The sequence below is a fragment of the Dermacentor silvarum genome, chromosome 11 (genome assembly GCF_013339745.2).
Source record: "Dermacentor silvarum isolate Dsil-2018 chromosome 11, BIME_Dsil_1.4, whole genome shotgun sequence".
Classification (NCBI taxonomy): domain Eukaryota; kingdom Metazoa; phylum Arthropoda; class Arachnida; order Ixodida; family Ixodidae; genus Dermacentor; species Dermacentor silvarum.
Genome location: NC_051164.1, coordinates 96,980,760 through 97,003,271, shown reverse-complemented (window position 1 = coordinate 97,003,271; position 22,512 = coordinate 96,980,760). Strand labels below are relative to the sequence as shown.

Genomic DNA, 22,512 nt, shown 5'->3' with positions numbered 1-22,512 from the left:
AAGGGAGAAACTGGCACGCTCTTCTAGTACGCTACAAGATGGCGACAAACTTGAATGCCCGACGGCGGATGCGCTGCACCTTGGTTAGTGCGTGCAAATGATATCAACTCATGTCTTCTCTTTCTCTCCTGCACTCCCTTGTGTCTGCTGAAAGGACCAACATTTCGCAGTATCAATGGTGGTAGGGGTATTCGATTTATTCCAGCACAAAGCTTTAATTACATTTAGCTGACAGTAGGGGATATTGAAAATGCATATATAGGGATCTTGCAAAAATGTCCGTGTCTGACATATCTGGGGCGTAGTTGCGAAGCGCCGGCGTGTTGTGTGGATAGATGAGCGTCGCCGTGTGCCTATTTAGGATGGAGACTAAAATGCAACTGTCACCTTCAAAGTCCAGCGTTTGAAAAACAGTCAGCTCCACTGTGCTCCGCCGTATCAACGAAGCCCTGCCCACGGGGTTTTGCACCCTTGGATATTCGTTTTGAAACCGAAAGCTTCGCCGAGCATCGTCTCGCTGCGATGTGTGGTCATACGCTCTGAAATTTTCGACTGAAGCCTCTAAAACAACCTTGCATTGCATTACAATCACGCAGATGCGTTGCGTTCGCATGAAAACGCGTGTGATGTGAAAAGGCTTTGCTGCAAATCGAAGCTCCGCGGTACTATAGTGCTGTTCGTCGAAGCTGATAAAGCTTCACACAGGTAACTAGTGAGCACTGTAGAAGCTCCGTTCGCGTCGGATTTTTGCTTCGAGCTTGTGAACTGAACTTGTGCGAGTCAGGTCGCACATGCGGGTCCAATGAAACGAATTACGAACGTGATCTTCGATTTTGACGGTAATAGTTCACTTGTTCCGTGTGCTGTTTTCTGCCGCTCGCAAGTATGGGGTTTCTGCACGATAGGGCGTTGTGCGTGTTCGCTCTCATTCGCGTTCCGCACTCCTTTTATGCTGCAGAATTTCGTGAGTATTGCGGATTCGGCTACATACGGGCCCTCCGGCGTCAAGCAAAGCGGAATAACATGAGAAAACCTGCAAATGCGTTGTTAGGCGCACTATATAGCTCGGCATCTCGCTATCACAGCTGAAAACGTAGATATGCAATACATGCAATTAATTGCCAAAATGAAAATACGGAGAACGAAAGGGCCTACGATTCCACTGCGCGCTGCGTGGTGAAGCTTGAGGAAAGAGCGAGCTGGCCTTGTTGTTCTCTGTGCCATTCGTGAGCTGCTGTGAAGGTATGAAGGGCGATGTGCACCGCCGCCGTACCCGCTCTTCCATTTTTATCGTATGGTGAAACCTGCTTTGGTGGACTTTTCCGAGCTGCCTAGGCTTTCCACTAAATAAATGGCATTAATAAATACTCCGTCTGCGCGCTTATGCTAACATGTAAACGCGCTTTTCTCGTTTTTAAGTTTCTTTTTTTATTTTCCAGTGCGAATAAAAATAGATATCTCGTGATCATCGCGATGTCTTTTATAGGTTTTATTTCTTTTTGTCCAGAATATATTTAGACCAAAACGTATGCTGCAACAACTCGTGATGCCATTTGTGAAATATTTTTATCCACTAAATTCGCTTAACGCTCAAAAATCTTTAAGTGCGCTGTACATAAAAGAGAAGTGCATTGAACTAAATATCTAACAAGAAATAGCTTCCCTCATTTAGGCTAAACGGGCGTTCACGTTCCGAAACAATTATTCATGCGAGAGCAAGATTTTCCTCTGAGCGCTAATTTTACCGAAACTGATGGGGTGAAAAAAAATATGTTAAGGCGTCGGGGGAGCACATTAGTCTCATTAAACAAACAGACACGGAGGAACGAGATGCAAAATGTCATCTGCGTCGGCCACTGTTCCAGACACGTATTTTATTTCGTTCGCCTATGTTTTTGTCTATCGTTAAAGAAGCCTAGCTTCTCACAGGCATTGCCACGAACCCCTTGCTTTGCATACAGCTGCGAATAGCAGTTGGAGGACATCACATAACTTGGGTGAAAGCAGCAGCTATGCGTGTAGCTATGTATTCGAGCGAGCAGTTTCGTTTTGCCGTGCCCTAGACAAGATGGCGGACGAGACTTTGCTGCAAGTGGGTAGATGGCGCTTGACGTTTGGAATATCCCATTTTCTTACGCAGAATTATACAATCGGTTCCTGGTTGCGACTGCGTTAAGGTGGTTCTCCCTGTTCGACTGCCTGGTGTCCGTCTCTGAAAGCCTCAGCTGGCTGTCTGGCTCAGAAGCCGCTGCCCTATGCCTACACATAAAGAATTGCATTAGCCCTTCAGTACCCCTTATAACTTACTGGGCTGCAGAGAATAAGTCGTAATACGGGTAGCGTAGTATGTAGATTATCTTTCCCGCGGGACCTCAGCGATTACTCGTGTCATCCGAGATTTGTATCAGCCATAGCATCCTTAATCTCAACATCAAATTGACCGCAAGGCTTGTTTTCTTTTGTTTATTTAGGGAGATTACTTATGCCTTAGTAAGTGCTCGGTAGCTTTCTGACCCTTTCTTCCTCAATGTCGTCGAGTAGACCCTTCTGGAATACGTAAAACACTGCGCTTGGCTCTTCACCTATGGTGCCAGTGTCACTCCCCGTGGGGGTGAGTGCTTTCTAGTACGCCGGTCTTTGCCAGAGTCATGCGCACACCTTCAAAGTGTACACCGTGGCAGTGATACCCCGAGTATGAGTATGGGATATCTTGCTGAGGCTCATCAATTCTCATCAATTTGGAATACCAATTTGGAAGAGAAATAACTAATCGTCTTCAAGAGGCCGTGGAGGCCAAACGCACATACAATGCGTAAAATAGCTCAGTGAGATTAAATGTTCGCTAAGAAGGCATGTTACACGTGAACACATCACGAGAAGTCATCCCTTAAAATGAAGTGTGTGCTATCGATGGTACTGCTGACAACTGTACATAAAGATTCGGGCCGGGAGTTGGTCAACACTCATATCAAGTATTTCGGATCAGTCGAAATTTGACGGTAAATTGAGAAGTTGTGTGGGAAAACTGTGACCCTTTGCTTAGATCATTGAATATTAGAAATAAGGACATTTAAAAAGACAACTGCATACGGGCCTCATTGACTCCCTGTGTCTTTGTCGTTTTTGCCATGTGTGTGACAGGTGCCCAGTGCCATCGGAGTCCTCATGTGCCGCCTCTTACACAAATACAAGCGTGCCTTACCCAGACTGCTGTGGCTTGCAGAGATCCTGTGTCGGTTGAAAGATTGGATGCTAAATCGAACATCGACAGGAATAGAAATAAAGAAATGCTACAAAAAATGTAAGCCCATGTATCAACGACAGCAGTGTTTACATCATACGGTTGCAGTAGTGCGCTATATTTTTGCAAAATAACTGAGAAATGCACTATTCACCCAAAAAGGCACTTTGAAAGTATGATTCGTTTAATGAACTACATTCGAGAATAAGCACAGACAAGTATCGTGAACGAAACCTGAAATGTCGATCCAATTTCGACCAGTTTTTTTTCTTCAAAATACTGGTTCAACGCTGGACGTTCGAAACATCTTATACGAAAATGGGCATGTAACATTTTGGCATGCTCGTGTTGACAATAAAGCAATGCTGGTGTGGTGCAATGCTGCCTCGTGTCTATGCAGTATACTTTCTGCACATTTACAATTTAACACGCTCCGGACTACTGACCTAATTTTCAAATTTGCTTTTTACAGCTCGAGTAATATTTTGAAGTTTTTCTCAGTTTCTCTTTAATGGCGCCAGTATACCCTACGGCATAAACAGTTAAACATGCAAAGAATGGCCATCTCTTTGTTGCCACTTCGCTTTGTTTGGCCCCACGTTACGCCAACAACCAAGAGGAGAAAGTTATAATAGCAATAACAAAGAAAGCCATCACAAAAAACGTGACCACAGCCGTAATTTTAATGCGTAAGCATTCTATGGAAAGCACCCCAACCCCGTCACGCGAAAAGTGTAATGCCTTGTAATTGCACAAAGATGCGTAATTTGCAAAGTTAGACACTTAATCGTGATAGTGTAAATGTAGACGATTGGTCGCTTTATAAATGATAGGGAAAATTTTAACCAATAAAATTCATGCACTAACGCTCTGGTAGTTACGTAAGTATGCGTAAGCATTGTACAACTTTCTCATCTCCACACAACTGGGTGTCATTATCAATGCCATGAAACTTGATCCCACCAGTGTAAACCCTTATCAACCGTTATCTGTCATTATTAAGATTATAGGACATGATCCGATCCTTATCAACTTTTATCGGTTCTTAGCACAGATATCGAACTTGATCCACCCTCATCAACCCTTATAGGTGCTTATTAACCTTATCACTATTGCTCCCGTCATTTTAAGCCCTTAACGCTCTTTAGTGTTTTATCCAACCGCGTCGAACTAATATCAACCGTGATGAGGCCCACATAACCCGTCATCACTCCTTATCATTCTTATCAACCCATTCACTTCTTCTCTACCGGCTGGATCCTACACTGAGGCTACAAATTCCATCGAACTGCCCCCGCCGTGATGCAACTTTACTTTGCCGCCTCTGGTTAGGGGTGGCTTTTACGAAAGCGTACTCATTCCTTCTGGGCATGTCCTACACACCAATCTGCGACTCGTGCAACTGTGAGGAGACGGTGAAACACGTGTTGCGTTTCTGTCATCTTTATGAGACCGAACGTAACATTCTCCGGAGTGTGTTAAACCGATTAGACAGCAGACCGTTTTCAGAGACATAGATTCTTGGACCGTGGCTCCACGCGTCGCAGGCTTACAAAGCGACGCAGGGCATTGTTACAGCTCGTGAAGTAGACTGGCCTCAGTGACCGATTGTGAAATGTTGGACAACCGCACGTGTTCATGCTGCGAGTACTATCTTGCTTCTCTCCTTTCTTTTCATCCCTTTAAACCCCTTTCCCCGTGTAGGGTAGCAAACCGGATGTGCTTCTGGTTAACCTCCCTGCCTTTCCTTCCTTTTCCTCCTCCTCATTCACTTCTTATGTCTGCGGTGCGCCGCGTGAAGTGCATGAGCCCTCAGAGATTGGTCGCATTTCGGTGGGTGAAGGAACACCCCAACAGAAGGTGCATTCCACGGCCACTGAAACGCATCAGGGATGTGCTGTACTAAATTTTCGCAAAATCGGAATTTTTCTGACGTGTACAATGCTTCAAGTCGGCTCTACATGTGATTCTAAGGTGGTTTTTATTCCATCATCACCAAATCTTCCAACAAAGCCTTCAAGAAACTGTTCTCCTTTGACATTTGTACCACCGGTACAACACATGCACATGTTCCAGATGTATTCACCTTCTGCAAGCCTGGGTGTTTTAGCGCATTCTGTTAACCCTTTTGAGAACATCTCCAGGGCCTCCACGGTTTTACATGCGGTAAATCGGTACAGGGAGCATAGTGTCAATTAAATCCTTAGACGATGTTTTGACAAAATGAAAAAAAATTGTAGAGCAACAGGAAAAACTCTCGATACAGCTTTCTGTTGCTCAGTACGTGCTACGTAAAGGTGTTTTTCCGAGCGTGAATAAAGCCCGTAGTTCTCGTTATGCCACAATCATGCCATCTTCGTCCCTTGGTCGTCGTGTTGCCGCCATAGTTACGCTGTCGTTTTATCATTTTCATCACATTCGAGTACCGTCATTCCGTTGTCATCATGCCGTCTTCGTGCCTTCGCCGATCCACCGAACGTCAATCTTTCTTCCTCGTTGTAATGAAATCATAACGCCGCTATTCAATTGTGAATATGCCGCCCGGTCAAGCCGTCATCGGCAGAAAGAAGCTATCATGGCTAAATTGTGGGACCACCGTCGTAATGCCGCGCTATCATTGTCACTCCACCTTCGTCATCCGACTCTCGCCATGCCATCGTCGTCATTTCCGCTTCTTCTTCTTCCGGTTGTCGTCACATCACTGTCTTCGATTACAGTCGACATTTCATTGTCCTCGTGTCGTATTCGTAACGTTGTCGTCGCTATACCGTGGTCATAGTTTAGGAATCGACATCCCATTCTCGTCTTGCCGTCGTATAGTTGTACGCATTCGTCATTCGATCGCTATAATTCCTTCTTCTTCGTCATTCCATCGTCACTGCGTCGGCTTCATACAGTGGACGTCATCCCTCCAGGCCTATGGGCGACCGTGGCAAGCCAGTGCCGTAGCAAATTGGGACGATATCAGAGCATGTCGCGTATGGCCCAAGCAACGAAAGTCTCACAATTACCGCTAAACGATTTAAATAAGTGTGACTTCAGGGATATGGTCTGTCGCTACATTGCTCGATTGCCACTCGCATTACCGCCGACAGTAATTGTGGGATGAGTTCTGCCGTAGTTTTTTATGATCGTGGTTTCCATTCTATGGCACGTACCTACCGGGTGTTCAAAATTAAGCGTTACGGAATTTTTAAATATCGCCTGTGGCAGGTAGCTTAATTCTTATCATTCAGTTAGGCTATTCGATGGGGAGGACATTAGTAGCACGAGAAATCAACACTCATATCCAACTAATGAACAGAAATTGACCAATGAACTTCTTAGGTTATTACGTTACGACACACTTTGAAATTTACGAATTATAGCCGGTGAGCTTGTCCGGCATATCCACTTGGAATGAATTTCCAGAACTACACCAGTTTGGAGATATGCGCCATCAAACTCGCCGTAAAAATGCACTGTTGTTCCACTTACTTTTTTTGAACGAAAATGCTGTTTTATACATTGAAGCACGAAAGTATAACTGGAACGCCCATGTATTTCCTCCCATACTTTTGGAAATATTATCTCCGGGAAATTTATTTCAAGTGGATGCGTCTTTCAAACTCACCGGCTACAATTCATAAATTGGAATATGTGTCGTGAAGTAATTAACTAGGAAGTTAATTAATCAATTTTTGTTCAATAGTTGAATATGTGTTTCGATTTCTCGTGATACTAATGTCCGCCTCTTCGAATAACACAGCTCAACGATAAGAATTATGCTACCTGACACAGCCGATTTTTAAAAATTCCGTAAAGTTTAATTCTGAACACCCTGTATAATAGGGGATTGGCCGAGGTACGGGTGGTACTTATCGCGCGAACGCAAACTTGCTCTTTAAAATCATAACCACCTGTTGATGATGATATAATTTTCATACTATGCCACGTTCCCACAACGGGAGATTGGCATTGAAGCGGCCGGTATACTTAAAATAACTAAGAACAAATTAAGAAATAGAAGTCGATATAAGGTTTGTCACATTGTGTAGCACGGATGCAGGAGAGCGCATGCGCGCTAGTTTTCTTTAAACCAAAGACGCAGAAATTAAATCGACAAATTTACAGCATTTCATTAACCGCTTCATGAAAGCTTCGCGTCACATAGATTCGAGCTTGTGCGCTGGATATGCATAATTTCTCCTTCCTGCCTCTAGCCTTATATTTAGTAGCAAATACGCCCTAGAGATGTCTACTCGAACAACCAACTTGAATTAAATGGGCAGCGCCTAACCAATCTGAAGCAAGCGAAATGCTTCAGAATGCTCTTCACACCACCAGATAAGGTATTCACAAAGGAAACTGCTTGAAATCCGATACCGTGCTTCCGGAAATTATGAAACTTAATTTATTTAAGGAAGGTCAAAAGGACGATTATCCGGCAAAGTTTAAGGCGCAAGTGTCTCAACGCATGACAGCGGTAAGAAAAATCTAACTGGAATCTCTTTTTAAAGGGACGCCAAATTTCTTTCGGCAAGACAAAACACGACCAAACTTTTCAAGGATGGCGTTCAGTTTTGTGTCTATAGAGCAAGCTGGCTGTAATAGACTTTATTTTCCTTTATTGCTGTGCGCTTCGCACACATCGTTATACATGTTTCGCAAACGTCTGGCATTGTTCAGAGCTAGCTACACCCTACATCACAAGGTTAACAAATATCAGTATAGCTAAATGCATTGTGCACGCTATACAGGGTGTTTCAGCGAACACTCAAAAATTCTTAAAGGTTGACTGTGGCAGATAGCACAATTTTAGTTCATGAGCTGGTCTACTCGAAGAGAAGGACATTACTTGCACAAGAAACTGAAATGCATAATTGAATAATTACCAATAATTCACTAATTAAGGTTTTAACTAATTACCTGATGAACCACATTGCAATTCACAAATTGTAGCCGTGGAGTTCGCAAGGCGGATCCACTTGGAACGAATTCTCGGGATGAACCAGTTTCGAGATAATAATTATCGAACTTTGCGGAGAAATGCATTGGCGTTCCAGTTAGTATCTTAATAAAACGTCGCTTTATGCATTCGCGCACAAAATTAACTGGAACGCCAATGCATTTCTGCGCAAAGTTCGGGAATTAATATCTTGAAACTGGTGGCATCCTGAGAATTAATTTCAAGTGGATCCGCCTTGCGTACTCCACGGCTACAATTTGTACATTGCAATATGGGCCATCATGGTAATTAGTTAAAAACTTAATTAGTGAATTATTGTTAATGATTTGATTATGCATTTCAATTTCTTGTGCAAGTAATGTCCGCCTCTTCGAGTAGACCAGCTCATTAACTAGAATTGGGCTATCTGCAACAGGCAACCTTAAATAAATTTTGAAAGTGTTCGCTGAAACACCCTGTATATATATCAGTGTGTCACACTGATATATACAGAACAAAACTAGAGCGAATGCAGAACGCGGAACACATCGAAATCTGGATCGATTGAGCTTCAATATTACAGGGACTCTCTCTCTCTCTTCAAAAGCACAAACCGTCATGCTCCTGTAAGAGTGGACGAGGAAGCAACACAAATTTGGCTCCTGTTATCAGCAAATAGTGCAAAATGATACGATTTGCTATAAATTACAAATTATAAAGCATGACCCATTCCTGCATTAAAAAACAAAATCTAAAGTGACAAAAAAAAGATATATGTAAAAAGTGCCTTCAAAGCCCACAGTTGTTTTTCGCCATTGTCTCTGCTACCGCTTAAAGGCGGTGGCAGATCATGCGTTGTCCGTGCTGTTCTTTCGCGACAAGGCTGAACTTATTCAGATGTAATCACTTGCGGTTTCGAGCTAGCTGGACGTTTCTATTTCTGGTATAAACGAGAGACATCGCAAAAATAAGTCATACCAGAAGTTTTCTGCGAACAGGAAGGAAGCCATGGACAATGCCTGTTTACAGTGAGCTGTACATGCAGGCTATTCGGCTTAGTCTGCTGTCCACGGCACCTGGCTGTTTTTTCGCTTTTCATTCTTTTGTTCGAAACGTAGTGTCCGCTTGCTCAGTCTGTCAGAGACTGCAGCTAAAGGGCGTGGATCGAATTAGTTTGTCGTTTTGGTGAGTATATTTGTTACAGAGATCCTGATAACTGTAAGTCCAACACCGCTCATATGCTTTTTTGTTCTGTTGGATGTTACGCCTTGTTTGCACCAGATCACATCAATGTCCTTTTTTAGGTACTGTAAAACAAAGGCTCAATTGGGAAGAATCTTGTGAAAAATGCGAAACAATGGGTAACAATAGAACTGTCATTATGGCGCTAGCAAAAATGGGGTTCGTACCTCTATAAGATTTCCAAAATCTGAGTTGTTGTTATTGTATTTGATGACAAAATACTTCAAGTTAATTGACTTTATTGAACCGCATTCGTTATGGAAGGAAACGTTCTTTCATTGCCAAAGAAAATGAAAGCTCGTTTCAAATACGTTTTATGTGCAAAAAATAATTATTTGTCATATTAAATCTTCCGTTGGCATAGCATCCATTCTACAAAATTCGTGTAAAAGAACTTTCTTTGACGTTGAAGGCGATTGGTGTTATTTCTTAGGAAAAAATCACCACATATCCACGGGCTGAATGATGATGAGTGGGCGAAGCTCCGGAGGGAATCATCGGTAAACCGTGAATCTTCCGTGTAATTCGCCCAGTCTCGCCGCACTAAATCGAACGATTGACTTCCACCAATGACACGCGCCATATGTGACGTCATTCCTATTTTATAACAGCGCCCTTCATTATAATTGCACCATCTCCAGCTTAAGGGGACGCTAGCACAAATGCGTTAGAAACGTGCAGTACTCTCTAGTAAGGGGGAGAGGCCACAGCGTCTTACGCAGCCGTTTACACATGCCGGAACGTGCACCGCGTTTGCCGACGCCATCACATGACTGCTGAGAGAGTATAACCCCCGTATTCATAAACGCTCCTCGACTTGAACTTGGCTTGCCACCGCCTTCAACGCGTTTCGAACGCGCTGCCCAAGGCGGTGGCAAGTCAAGTTCAAGTCGAGGAGCGTTTATGAATACGGGGGTAAGGCGGAGAGGCCACAGCGTCTTACACCAGCTTCTTACACGGGCCGTAACGCGCTAGCACAAACGCGTTAGAAACGCGCAGTCTTTCGTTAATGTTGGGTATTTATTGTCATCGTGGTGCGTGTGTCCATGTGCGCTTCGTGGCGTAGTAGTGTGAGGAGGAATAGGCATTTTACAGACCCGTGTAAGGACGTCATCTCCAGGTAAGCCGATGTACAGCGATCGGTATAACGGAGGTTTAAAAAGCATATCAATTAGATCTTTATACAGATTTTTCCTTGAGATAGAGAATAAGTACTCATTTGAGAACCTCACCGCGAGAAAACGCACTGATCATGAGAGGCACACTTCACGCATGAATCCCTGCAAATATGGATGTGAAGCAAAATTTGTCGAAATTACTAAATTTAGTAAAACGTTGACGAGATTCTTCTTCAAAGTGCACACTGAAACGTTACCTGTTAAAACCTGGTTAAATAGGAAAGGAATCTTTGTATCTTCGATTAACTGTCGTCTCTGTAATGTCCCGGAAACCATAGAACACTGTTTTATTGATTGCAAGGATGCCATATTGTTTTGGGACGTTCTCCAAATGACTTTAAAAAGGATTTTGATATAAATGCTTATACAATACGACATCTGATACGATCTCAATGTGACGATGTGCCTTTTGATATGCTCCTGCTTATGGCGTTGCACAGTTTATGGAAAACTCGCATGCTAGATCGGAATGCAGAACCAATTGTATCTTCTAGATCACATTTCATTCGGATGATTTCACAGCTGAAAGACTTTTATGATCAGAGAGACTCCCAACCAGACTGGTATCCGTTGTTGTTGAAGTGTATCCTTTTGCCTCACTTTTAGAGAACTCTTACTGTAATAATTGTACTGTGAAGTGTTTGTTTTGTGCCTGTAGACGCGGCTGACTGTTTTGGCCGCTATGGAAATATCTTACGTATTCGTAATAAATACCATGAAAGAAAAAAAAAAAAAGCGCTTCGTGGCGTAGTGGTTAGCGCCGCGCGTTCGGAAGCGAGGGGTCGCTGGTTCGATTCCGCGCTACGGAAACAACTTCCGGAATTTTTTTTTTCATAAAAGTAGACGTGGCTACCTACTACTACTACATACTACAGAGGAGGGACAGACCCACACCCTAAGGAGCTTCGCCCCTAAAAAAAAAACAGTCATCGTACATCTTTGAATTTCTGTGACAAGAAGCTTTCATGAAATGGTCAAATACTATACAATTGAATGCCTTGCGTATAATTGTATTTATTTTCATTCTGTACATTGTGTAATGCGATGCAACGTTTAGGTTGCATCGCATTAATTTGTAAACTACACCGTTCACAAATTACGTCATAATACGAACACAGAATTAGGCGTACGCGTACTGTGAGACGTGGACCATGGCGCAGCGTTGTCGCGAGGAGGAAGGTGATGTATGATGCTTGTCGAGAGAATAATGGTGATCACAGGCACGGAGAATTACGACTTATAATTGGCTACATTAAGCGTTTCCGTACATTCTGTGTCAGAGTGGCGCACACTCATTTTGGAGGATTGGCCGGCAAAGGGCGCATGCTCAAAGGTGCGTCCGAATAACCGCGTCTACCAATCCCACATCTACAGTGACCCCTTTCGGCACGAAATAGGTTCGTCGAAGAGCGGCAGGTTTCTACATATTGGCATTTACTGAGCGACCCAAGTTGGTCCTCTGACGCCTCTGAAGCCCGATGCGCTAAGCATTCGACCGGGGACTACGCAGTGGCCCAGGTAGACGGGAAAACGGTCAGGTACAAACATACATACATAGATAGATACAAACATACATACAAGCATAGATAAATAGCCCCCGTAGAGTGCATTACGTACCCTATGAATGCTAACGCATTAGAATTGCACCGGATTAGTCTTCCGACTTGTGTGGTGGATAAACATAACCAATGGATGAGGTTACTTTTACGTCTTCACAAGACTAGATAGTTTAGCTAATGACTTGCATATTATGATCTCTCGGACTAACGTGGTGGTGAGGAAATCAGATCCATCGGTTTCTTTGATTCACCTCCAGTTTTTCAGCGACAAATATATCGTTGGAATGTAAAATGCATGACCATTTGCACTGTGGCCGTAGTAAAATATTACCGGCAGTGTAATAGGCGTGACGGCGGCGTGTGGATAACATGGCAACGTCTTTCGACGACATTCATTACCTGCCTACTTTTACTCGTACGTCTACAACAGCATGAATTGTAGCATTCTGTTCGATTCCATACATTAGCAGACAAAACTACTTGTTTTTTATCTATGCGCGCAGCCTATTGCGTATATGTCGGAATTAGAACGGTCAGTGACAGCGTATCTTTCGCGCGAGCAAGAAGGTTAGCATGGAGGGCTTTAGGCTGAGACTTCCCTTACACCTGCTAGCACAATGGGTAAGAATCAACAGCTGAAAACCTTGAAACGTGTCATATGTGACTAGCTTCTGCGCCTACAGAGGACAGTCATCCCCTGCTGCGGCTGTGTCCTGGAACTAGGGATGTTAGACACCAGATTCTCAGGGAGACAATGCAAGCCAGATATCCATCGAATATACGCATTTCTTAAAGAACAGCAAATCCGCATAATCATTGATGCAGTACTTGCATCGGCACGCTAAAGCCAGTAAAGTATTTGGTTGCCGCCTACTGAAAACTTGAATGCTTTCATTTCCAACAGATACATTTCCTGTACGCAAGAGTGCAACTGCTCATCGAGAAGTATCATCTCCAGCTTTTCCTTGATATAGCTGGCATAACGTACGTGTGATCATGCTAAGCAATGGAACGGTGCTCATTTTTCTGGTGGGCCTGTCGCTAAGTCGAGCCGTATTTTATTATCCCGTGAAAGTTTATCCACTTGTTGGCGTGCACACACAAGATCGTGAGTATAACTTCTCAGGAAGCGACAGTATTTGTTTTATGTACACGCGTGTTACTCGGGGCTGGCTAGCTCAGTTTGTTTACACTAGCATTGACCAGTTGTTAGTCTGTATGTGGTCATCTGTAAAAGTAAAATTGTGGTGTTTAGCGTTACAAAACTTCACAGTGGGCTATATGAACATGGAGGAAGGAAAACACTATGAGGGAGCCTAAGTAGTCATTTGGGCGAGTTGGTTATGCACTGCAAAAATGGTTTTAACAGCGAAGCTGTTTAAGCTGGAGGTAGTCCGATGGTGTACGCAGAAAACTCCTCCGCCTGCCAATGACGTCACGGGCGTCGCCTAGCAAGGAAGCGCCATCTCCTCACATACTACTACTTCGCCAAGCTGTGGGAGAGAGAGCTGAGAAAGAGTAAAATCAGAGTATAAAAATAGCATCGCGCCGTATAGCGGATGTGAGGCGTAGAGGAGGAGTGAGGCAGGTGGTAGTGGGACGAGTAGAACTGCTACCGACGCCGACCGCGTTTCCCCGCGTTCGCACCGAACGCGCCCGTTGTCCGTGATTGCAGCCGATGCCTCCGGCAGCGGCTAGGCAGGTTTCGACAAGAGAACTGGGCACTGGTCGTTTGCGAAAGACTGTAGCGAGAATTAGGGAAGCTGAAACCAAGCGTCTTGCCTGAGCTCCGCAGCAGCGCTGCTCACTCCTCCGCTGTAGGGAGCCTACATACAAGCGCTGTAAAACAGCGCTTGCATGTAGGCTCCCTACTCCGCTGTAGCTTTGCCTAGACTCGCCCCACAGCCGCGCGGGGCGAAGCTGGCAATGACATCACTCCAGAAGCGCGGAGACACACTTTGCCCCGTGAGTTTGCGCCGAGCACATTGGTCGTCCGAAGAAGATCGTCATGCCCGAAGAAGAGGAGTGGCGCGAAAAGCGCCGTGCTGCCACTCGAGAGCGACTCCGAAAACTTCGCACCGATCCAGACTTTCTCCAGTACTGCCACCTGAAGCCTGCAAAAGCCAAGCTAATAAAAAGGGCAAGTTAAAGCTAAGAGAGAACCAAGTTAAAGCTAATGAAGGCCAAGTTAAAGCTAGGGAACAGCCACCCAGCTTCACTGTTTGATGAGACTTCGCACCACTAGTGTGAAGCCGCCGCCATTTTTTTTGCGTTAGAAGACGCGGACCAAGAATGGAAGGCACAAGACACACAAAGCGCTTCGTGGTTCTTGTACCCTAATTTTTTTGTTGTCCGGGTCTTCTACCACCAAAACCATTTTCGCAATACGAGGGAGCCCCACGTGAATTAGCTAACTGGGAACAAAGTCCCCCACCTTTTTCACACCTTTCGAGGAATGTTTCGTTCCTGCGCCATTGTTTTACTCGCTACCCCCTCAGTAATAATGATGATGATGCTTCTTTTTCTTCTTAACATAGATTCCAACATGCGAGTTTGATCTGCAATTGTTCATGATAATGCTTTAAAAAGTTGGAGGACGCTTAATCTTCGGCTTTAAGAGTGGAACGTGATAGCGTTATCGGGACCCGTTTGCATCGCATTTTTCTTTATGAGTAGGATTCACTGCAATCCACAACGTAAGAAAGCCACCTTACAAAGACCAAGCTTATACCGATCCCCCCTTAAAGTCGGCTTCACTTTTAAACACAAATGCATTGCTGGGAAGACATTTTTACAGGAGCAATATAAGCCGTCTTATATCAAAATGTGAAGGCCCTAGGACCTTTTTTATTAAATCGCCCGGCGAGCCGCTTCACTGGAGGGGTTCCGGAATGCCAAGCGCACCAAGCTAGCGTCAGAGACTGAGGAAGAGCGAGCCATTCGGCTCGCATAATGCTGGGAGCGGGACCACAACCGCAGACACAGGCAGGCTTTCGGGCGAAAAAAAAAAAAAGAAAACAAGCTTTCCCTTTGCATATCCAGGGTTAGCTGAGCTAAGCCGCAGTAATTTTTTAACGCCTACCCTAGGCACGGTACACGAACGTTCTGGCATTCTGGCTCCCCTGGAATACGACTGCGAATCGAAGGCGCCACCTCGATCGTGATCAGCAGCGGGTCGGCGGTCACCCATGCATGCCTGCCTTCCTGAGCCGCCTGGTACCTCTTTATCTGTGGTTTTCAACAGGACTCCCAAATGGGTGTTCTGCATTACACTAAATCCTATTTGGGCGTGTTGATTTCACTGGCGCGAGCGAAACCTAGCAGATCGAGTAGGCACTCGCCATGGTTGACCGCTTCAATTTTGGTCCACCCCCTTTTCCCTATTGGTCACACGAGCAATGAGGTAGCAATAAGTACGTAATTGAGTATTAGTGAGATTACAATTTGATTAGGTATTACGCAGATTTACTGATGGCGGCTGCTGTCTCTAAGAAAAGAAGTCTCGTAGGGTGGGGACATAAGTAAAAAGGAAAATATAAAGTTTTCTTGTATAGATGTATTCTTCCAGAGCTACGCAGCAAATAAAAACACAGTGACAATGAACAGCAGGAGTCCTCAGCGTCCATTGGGTTTAGTTTGAAAAGAAACCTAGTTCAAACGCTTGAAAAAAAAAAAAAAAGCCAACAACACCACCACATACATGCAGCTGTTGTAACTTCAGATACTGGACATCATTCCCCGTCAGCGATACCGACGTAGTGCTGGCGCAGTTATCGCGAACAATCGATATGTGAAGATGTTCGAAAATGTCTTGTTCGAAAAAAAAAATTGGGTTCGCGGTACCTGTGTTGCAAACACTACTTTGGGATCATTGGGGAATAAGCGATCCCGTACATATTTTATTTTTATTTAACTTTTAAATGCGAAGCATTTCTTGCCGGCGGCTATGCCCGTCCCTCCATCCGCCGTGCGGCGTCCACACCCGCACTGCGCGTGCACATCCTCCTCCCCCTCCTCTCCTTGTATGTATATATGTATAGTATATGTACGCCACGCTCCGGCTTCCGGAAGCCGGAACCGGAAGCCGGCTTCCGGTTCAGCTTCCGGTTCCACTTTCGGTTTCGGTTCCACTTCCGGTTCCGGAAGCCAGCTTCCGGCTTCCGGAGAACACTTCCGGCGTTTTGCCCGAATGATCCCCCGATGCTTCGCCCACTCATCATCATTCACTTCGTCCCCTCATTCTCCTCCCGCAACGCCGCGATGAGTGCCACGGACAGCGCCAGCGTCAACGCCAGTGTCAGCTGCCGTGGACAGCGCCGCGGAGAAGAGGGCTCGAGCCGCTGCCACGAAACGGCAGCGGCGACAGGCCGATCTGAAAACTAATGGGAACTTGAGTCGACCCCATGGCTGCTTCGCATACTACTCAGGGTTCCCCTACGGGAAGATGGTGTAATTTTTTTTATCTGAAATGAGTTCCACCTGAAGCACATGGGCAGTACTGTCACTTATTTATAACCGTGGCGTTGGCTTAGCGGCCATGTTGGGGCGCTGCTAAGTACGAGGTCGCGGGATCATATCCCGTCCGTGGCCGCCCATGCATTAGGGGCACAATAAAGATCCCCTGGTGGTCAAAATTGATCTGGAGTGTCCTAATACGGCGTGCCTCATAATAATATCGTGGTTTTGGCAGAACACCAGAGAATGTAATCTCTCCGACTTATTTATGTGTTAATTGCTTTCGCCTAATGTCTGTGCCTCTTGTGGAGCAAAATTAGTAATTGATGCGGACTATCTCTGTCAGTCACATTGCTTAGGAACAGTGAACTCCGACAAAAACCGAGCAGCCCAGCTTACTCTCCTTAATTACATTAGCGTCTCCCTCACAGTGCAATGACAAATATGCAGCAGTGAAACAACTGTGCTATCACATACCTTTATATCTCTTAATACCTCGTCATCATCCTTACAGAGAAGTGCTTATACGGTAGCAGTCCCTTTACCTCCAGAATCGACTTGCCGGGACAGTGTCAGAGGCTGTCCTGTTATCCAGAAGAACATGTTGTGGTGAAGCTTGAGTAAGTACTACATTTTCGTCGTGTTATTAGTAGCACGCGAAGCGAGTGACACTCTTTGCCCACTCCGGTGGCACGAGCTCCTCGTTTTCAGTACTTTTGGAGCAACCGTGGCGGCTCTTCTACTTAGGATATAAAGTTGTCGTATATACCATAAAAAAGCTTAATTCTTGTAGATTCCAACTATATATAATATAAAGAAATTGATTAATGTGATTTAGAAATAAATGTTCAAGAACAAGCATGAGATACATGGTTTTTGCGAACTGTGTCTCAGTTGTGACCATATTTAGAAGAAACTACTGCATTTGCTGCATTGCGGCTTCGACTTCGACTTCGGGTCGATGATTGCGCCGTGTTGATTCAAGAAATCCATGCTGAGAATGATGTCTCGTGAACACTGTTGGGGGGTAACGAAGGTGGCAGGGTAGGTCCGGTCATGAACGTTAATTCTTGCCGTGCATATTCCAGTCGGCGTTATTAGATGTGTTCCAGTGACCCGAATTTGAGGGCCTTCCCGTAAAGTCTTAACTTTCTTCAACTGGGTGGCGATGGGTATACTCATGATGGTGTAGTCAGCTCCTGTGTCGACTAAAGCGGTCCCTGCGTGGCCGTAGAGAAGTGCGTCGAGGTCAGTGGTACTTTATTTTGAGTTGCAGTTCGGTCTTTGTGCCGCGTTATGGCTGCGTTGTGTTGGCCGGTGGGTGGAACATCGCGTCGTCAGGTCTTCTTTTGTTGACGTATTTGCTTCCAAGCTACGTCGGGATACTGGCGTCTCGTTGATATGTCATCGAGATAGTCTTTTCAGCGTCTTCGTCGGCGGCGGAGGATCTTCGGCACTTCAACGTACAGCAACCGCACCTCCATCGGTTGGTGCTTTTAGTTTTCCTGATATGGGCTGACATCCGGCCCGGGGCTGGGCCAGTGTATGTTTGGCGCTGCGGCGACAACAAGCATCCTGGTGACGGTGAACGGGATGTCCCGGTCATCTCAGGCTCCACAGAGTGGCGGCGAGGTAGCCAGCAATATCACGAGGCCGTTCTCCTTGCTGTGGGCGCGGCGCGTTCACAGCAAACCCTCGTAGTCCCAAGTCGCGATATGGGCACCGGCTGTAGACTTGACCGACTTCTCCGCAGTGCTAGCAGAGCGGGCGAACTGGCAGCGGTGGCGGACGACGGAATTGTGGCGTTATTGGGCCCTGGCGCGGCCGCGGAGAGGTACCTTAACCACAGGCGACTGCAGCGTAGGTCATTGCATCGGGCTGGGGCCTCGGCGGCTCTTGTTGCACCTCAGAAACTCTGAGCGAGTGCTGGAGCTGCTATCGGAGGATGTCAGCAATAGAGGTTACTTGAGGTTGCATCGGCAACGTACAACGGCTCTAATGGTCTCTCGGAGCTCGTCGGACCCTAGGGCTTGGGGTTCGCTTTTCGGCGAATACGCTTTACGGTTGTATTGTCGGTTGCGCATTTCCAGGGTCTATTCGATGCCAATGGCTTCCGAGAAAACATCCGTGGTGGTCTGTGGTGGGTTCTGTATTAGTCCGGCAAACAGGTCTTGCTATATTCCCCGCATGAGGAAACGAACTCTCTTCTCCTCTGACATATTCGGATCGGCGTTGCGGAAGAAACTAACCACTTCTTCCGTATAGACTGCAACGTTTTCGTTCGGCAGCTGCATTCGCGTTTCTAGCAGAGCTTCTGCCCTTTCCTTACGCACGACGCTTGCGAACTTTGCGACGCTTACGACTTTATACGAACCATCACGGCGATGCCGACGGCGACACCGAGAACGACGGCGGAAATGCGCTTCGAGTGTCCGCATAAATGCTATGGCAACATAAACTTGCTGAATTTCGGTAATTTATGAAACTAATTGATGCTCTAACTCAAAATTCTGCCTGCTTCTGCTGCTAAAATTTTATTTTCTCACTCAACATACAGCAACTTTCATACAAATATGTCCAGCGCCTGTTTAATCAAAGCGTTTCATCGTTTTACATGTCTTTGAGCAGAAAATTCTGAGCTATGCTTGAGCTAACACATCTTAATAGTGCTTACACAAAATGTAGCGCAATTGTGTGACCTCATCTGTTTTTAAATCTAATGCTGGGGCGCGCTTTCCGGACAGTGGCTACAGTCCATGGTTTTAAAATCTCTACAAGCGTGTCCGCTTGGCCGTCTCTCGACCGCCTGTAAGGATCTCTACAGGGTCTAACATCCCGAACTGCTGGTTATGATAAACGATCGAATAAAGACAGTATAAACCGTGAAACTTAGTACGCCGAACGACTGTTACAGGTTGCCTGCGCAAATGACACAGTAAATGCTGAACATGTTGTGGTAAATTTCAGATGTGCTGCGCCTCCGGCGGGATGCTTTCGCGATGCCCTTCCTAGAGCGTCTTTTCCACATTGCTGTAGGACCAACTGCCCACAAATACGCAAGTTCTCTTTTTCAAATTTTCATATAGTTGAGTTAGGAACCCCCTGTTTGTCAAGTAAAGTGCGATACAAATACTTAGCCATCACTGCATTTCATTTTTACTGAGAGAATATGGCGCTAAGTAATCATAAGTGTGATAGCCGTGCTGTGCTAAGCCCGATGCCGTTTCTGATAGCGCGTCCCCACCAGTGCATCACTCCTAGTAAGCCGTGCCGACAAGCACTGTATGTAATCGCCTATTTCACTGAATACACCAGTCTTGAAGTAGTAGTGGATTTCGCCCGCATACAGCCAAGCTCCTTTCTCGCGCCACCGATGACCACGATGATGATTTATTGGCATCTCCTTTGAAATGTAGCGCTGACAAATATTCACCTAGCCTGCCTGATTTACTCAGGTATGCTGTACGTGCTTTTCATACTAGCTTTTTTGTATACATCTCTTTAACCTTTCTTCTCTTCCCCCAAATTTTTATATCTTGTAACGATACACATGCCTGTAACGAATCTTTATTTTTTCACCAATACTTTAAACATCCTTGCTTATCTAGACGGCTGACCGGTTGATGCTTCCGTACATTTTAAATCCAAGCGCTTCTGGAAGGCGTACGTTACCTACGAATCTCGCTGGGTGAATTCCTTCGCATTCCATTGGGATGTGCTGAGTGGACTCCGCATCTTTACTGCAGCATACACGTACCTCATCTAGTTCCGAATATTTATTGCAGTGTGTTTTGTCCTTAGGCAACCAGCTGAAGCCTCAAATAGCAAGGCACTTCCCTTCGTGTTATCGCCGAGATTTTCGCTTCTAGTTTGTTTCTTCACATTCTGACAAATTTCCAGAATCTTTTTTGTTTCCTTTCTTTGCATCCAACTTGCTGTGTCCGTTTGTTTTACTTTCTTGTCACTCATGGTTGCCTATTTACACTTTAAATTACCCTGTACTTGGTTGCCGACTTTTTTGACCTGTTCCTTCATTTTGTGTCCACGCTTTTCAGGTACATACCACTTGTGCACTTTAGCCGCCTATTTATAATGATCCATGTTCCTCAGTCTTTCTTGAAAACTAAGTTTGCTCTGCGTTTCAATGACTTCAAACGAGGGCCAACCCAATCTCCCTAGGCACGCTGCGCCATATATTGCCGGCGCAACGAAAATTTACACTTTGTTTTCAATATGCATTAGTTGCAACAGATACCATGATGTATAAAACTGTTGCATAATCATTGGCGTTTTGCAAGGAATTAAAGCGAAAATAATTGCTCGGATATTCTTTTTTTTTTTCATAATTGTAGTGTATAATTTCGAAGAAGCACCTTACGGTACAAAAATCAAAGAACGTATTGATGTTTCAGGCATCGTCGAAACAGCGTGGACGCCAGAGCGGGAAATTTCACAACCACAGAGGAGCTCCTGTGATTTAACAATTGTGCAAACGATTCGTCCAAAGTTTATACTTTGTGTTCTTTGAATTGAAAAAGCTGGATGACGCACTGGAGTCCAGTTTTGCGCCTAACTATAAGGAGCAAAGGTAAAACGTGAAAGTAAGGATAAAACTTCTCAATACGCAGGCGTGTGTGTCACAGACGATGGAACGGTGCTGAAAGACGGAGAGAGCGTTAACTCAACAAACCCGTGTGTGAAGTACACTTGCAGGAATGGAAATCTCGCAATAGAAGCGTGAGTAGCTTTCTCTTACTATAAATGCCGGAATGGAAGCTTGGTTACCTCCCCCCCCCCCCCCCCCCCCCTCAAACCACCCACCCAATTTTTTTTACTGTTCTCAATTGGCTACAACGTTACTGCTTCCACACCATCACTTGGATCAGGCACTCGACACGAGAAGAAAATAATACGAAAGGAAATGGATTGTTATGAAATGCAGCTCCAGATGCCCGAAGACAACTGCTGGCAACTTTCATTCTATCCGTTTTTTATGCTTATGCACTACACCGCTCCTAAGCTATGCCGAAATCGTAACACCAAATCACGCGAACGCAGTGTGAAATGCCTGCGCAGTGACGTCACAGGCATGAAGGGGATGTGTTGTGCTAGTCGAGGGAAGAATGGTGATGTCAAGGTGTAAGCACCGTGAAGTACTGCAACCCATATGTAGATACATTTAGGAATTCCGCACTTATTTCGTCACAGTGGCAGCAGCAGCAGCAGCAGGCAGTAGTAGTAGTAGTAGTAGTAGTAGTATAGTAGTAGTAGTATTAGAGTATAGTAGTGTAGTATAGTAGTAGTAGTATAGTAGTAGAGTAGTAGTAGTAGTAGTATAGTAGTATTAGTAGTATTAGTAGTAAGTTAGAGTAGTAGTAGTAGTAGTAGATAGTAGTAGTATAGTAGTAGTAGTATAGTATTATTAGTAGTATAGTAGTATATATATTATAGTAGTAGTAGTAGTATAGTAGTAGTATAGTAGTATAGTAGTAGTAGTATATTAGTAGTATTATAGTAGTAGTAGTATAGTGAGTAGTAGTATTATAGTAGTTATTAGTAGTAGTAGTAGTAGTAGTAGTAATAGTAGTATATAGTAGTAGTGTAGTAGTAGTAGTAGGTAGTAGTAGTAGAGTAGTAGTAGTAGTAGTAGTAGTAGTAGTAGTAGTAGTAGTAGTAGTAGTAGTAGTAGTAGTTAGTTAGTAGTAGTAGTAGTAGTAGTAGTAGTAGTAGTAGTAGTAGTAGTAGTAGTAGTAGTAGTAGTAGTAGTAGTAGTAGTAGTAGTAGTAGTAGTAGTAGTAGTAGTAGTAGTAGTAGTAGTAGTAGTAGTAGTAGTAGTAGTAGTAGTAGTAGTAGTAGTAGTAGTAGTAGTAGTAGTAGTAGTAGTAGTAGTCGTAGTAGTAGTAGTAGTAG

The 22,512-nt window shown here is 44.8% G+C and overlaps 1 protein-coding gene and 1 long non-coding RNA gene across 3 annotated transcripts in view; both read left to right on the top strand.

The window, feature by feature from the left end:
• LOC119432412 (uncharacterized) overlaps positions 1-3,620 on the top strand; it is a 50,935-nt gene extending 47,315 nt beyond the window's left edge. For both annotated transcript variants that reach the window (XM_049659059.1, XM_037699578.2), the window contains one exon: positions 3,142-3,620. In XM_049659059.1, coding sequence (XP_049515016.1) covers positions 3,142-3,305 — 164 coding nt within the window. In that variant the 3' untranslated portion in view covers positions 3,306-3,620. The remainder of the gene's footprint in view (positions 1-3,141) is intronic.
• A 5,590-nt stretch (positions 3,621-9,210) lies between these two features.
• LOC125941550 (uncharacterized) lies at positions 9,211-20,842 on the top strand. Its single transcript, XR_007464439.1, has 4 exons — positions 9,211-9,386; positions 13,052-13,255; positions 17,117-17,222; positions 19,570-20,842. It is a non-coding gene; the product is annotated as an uncharacterized LOC125941550 (long non-coding RNA).
• The last annotated feature ends 1,670 nt before the right edge of the window (positions 20,843-22,512 follow it).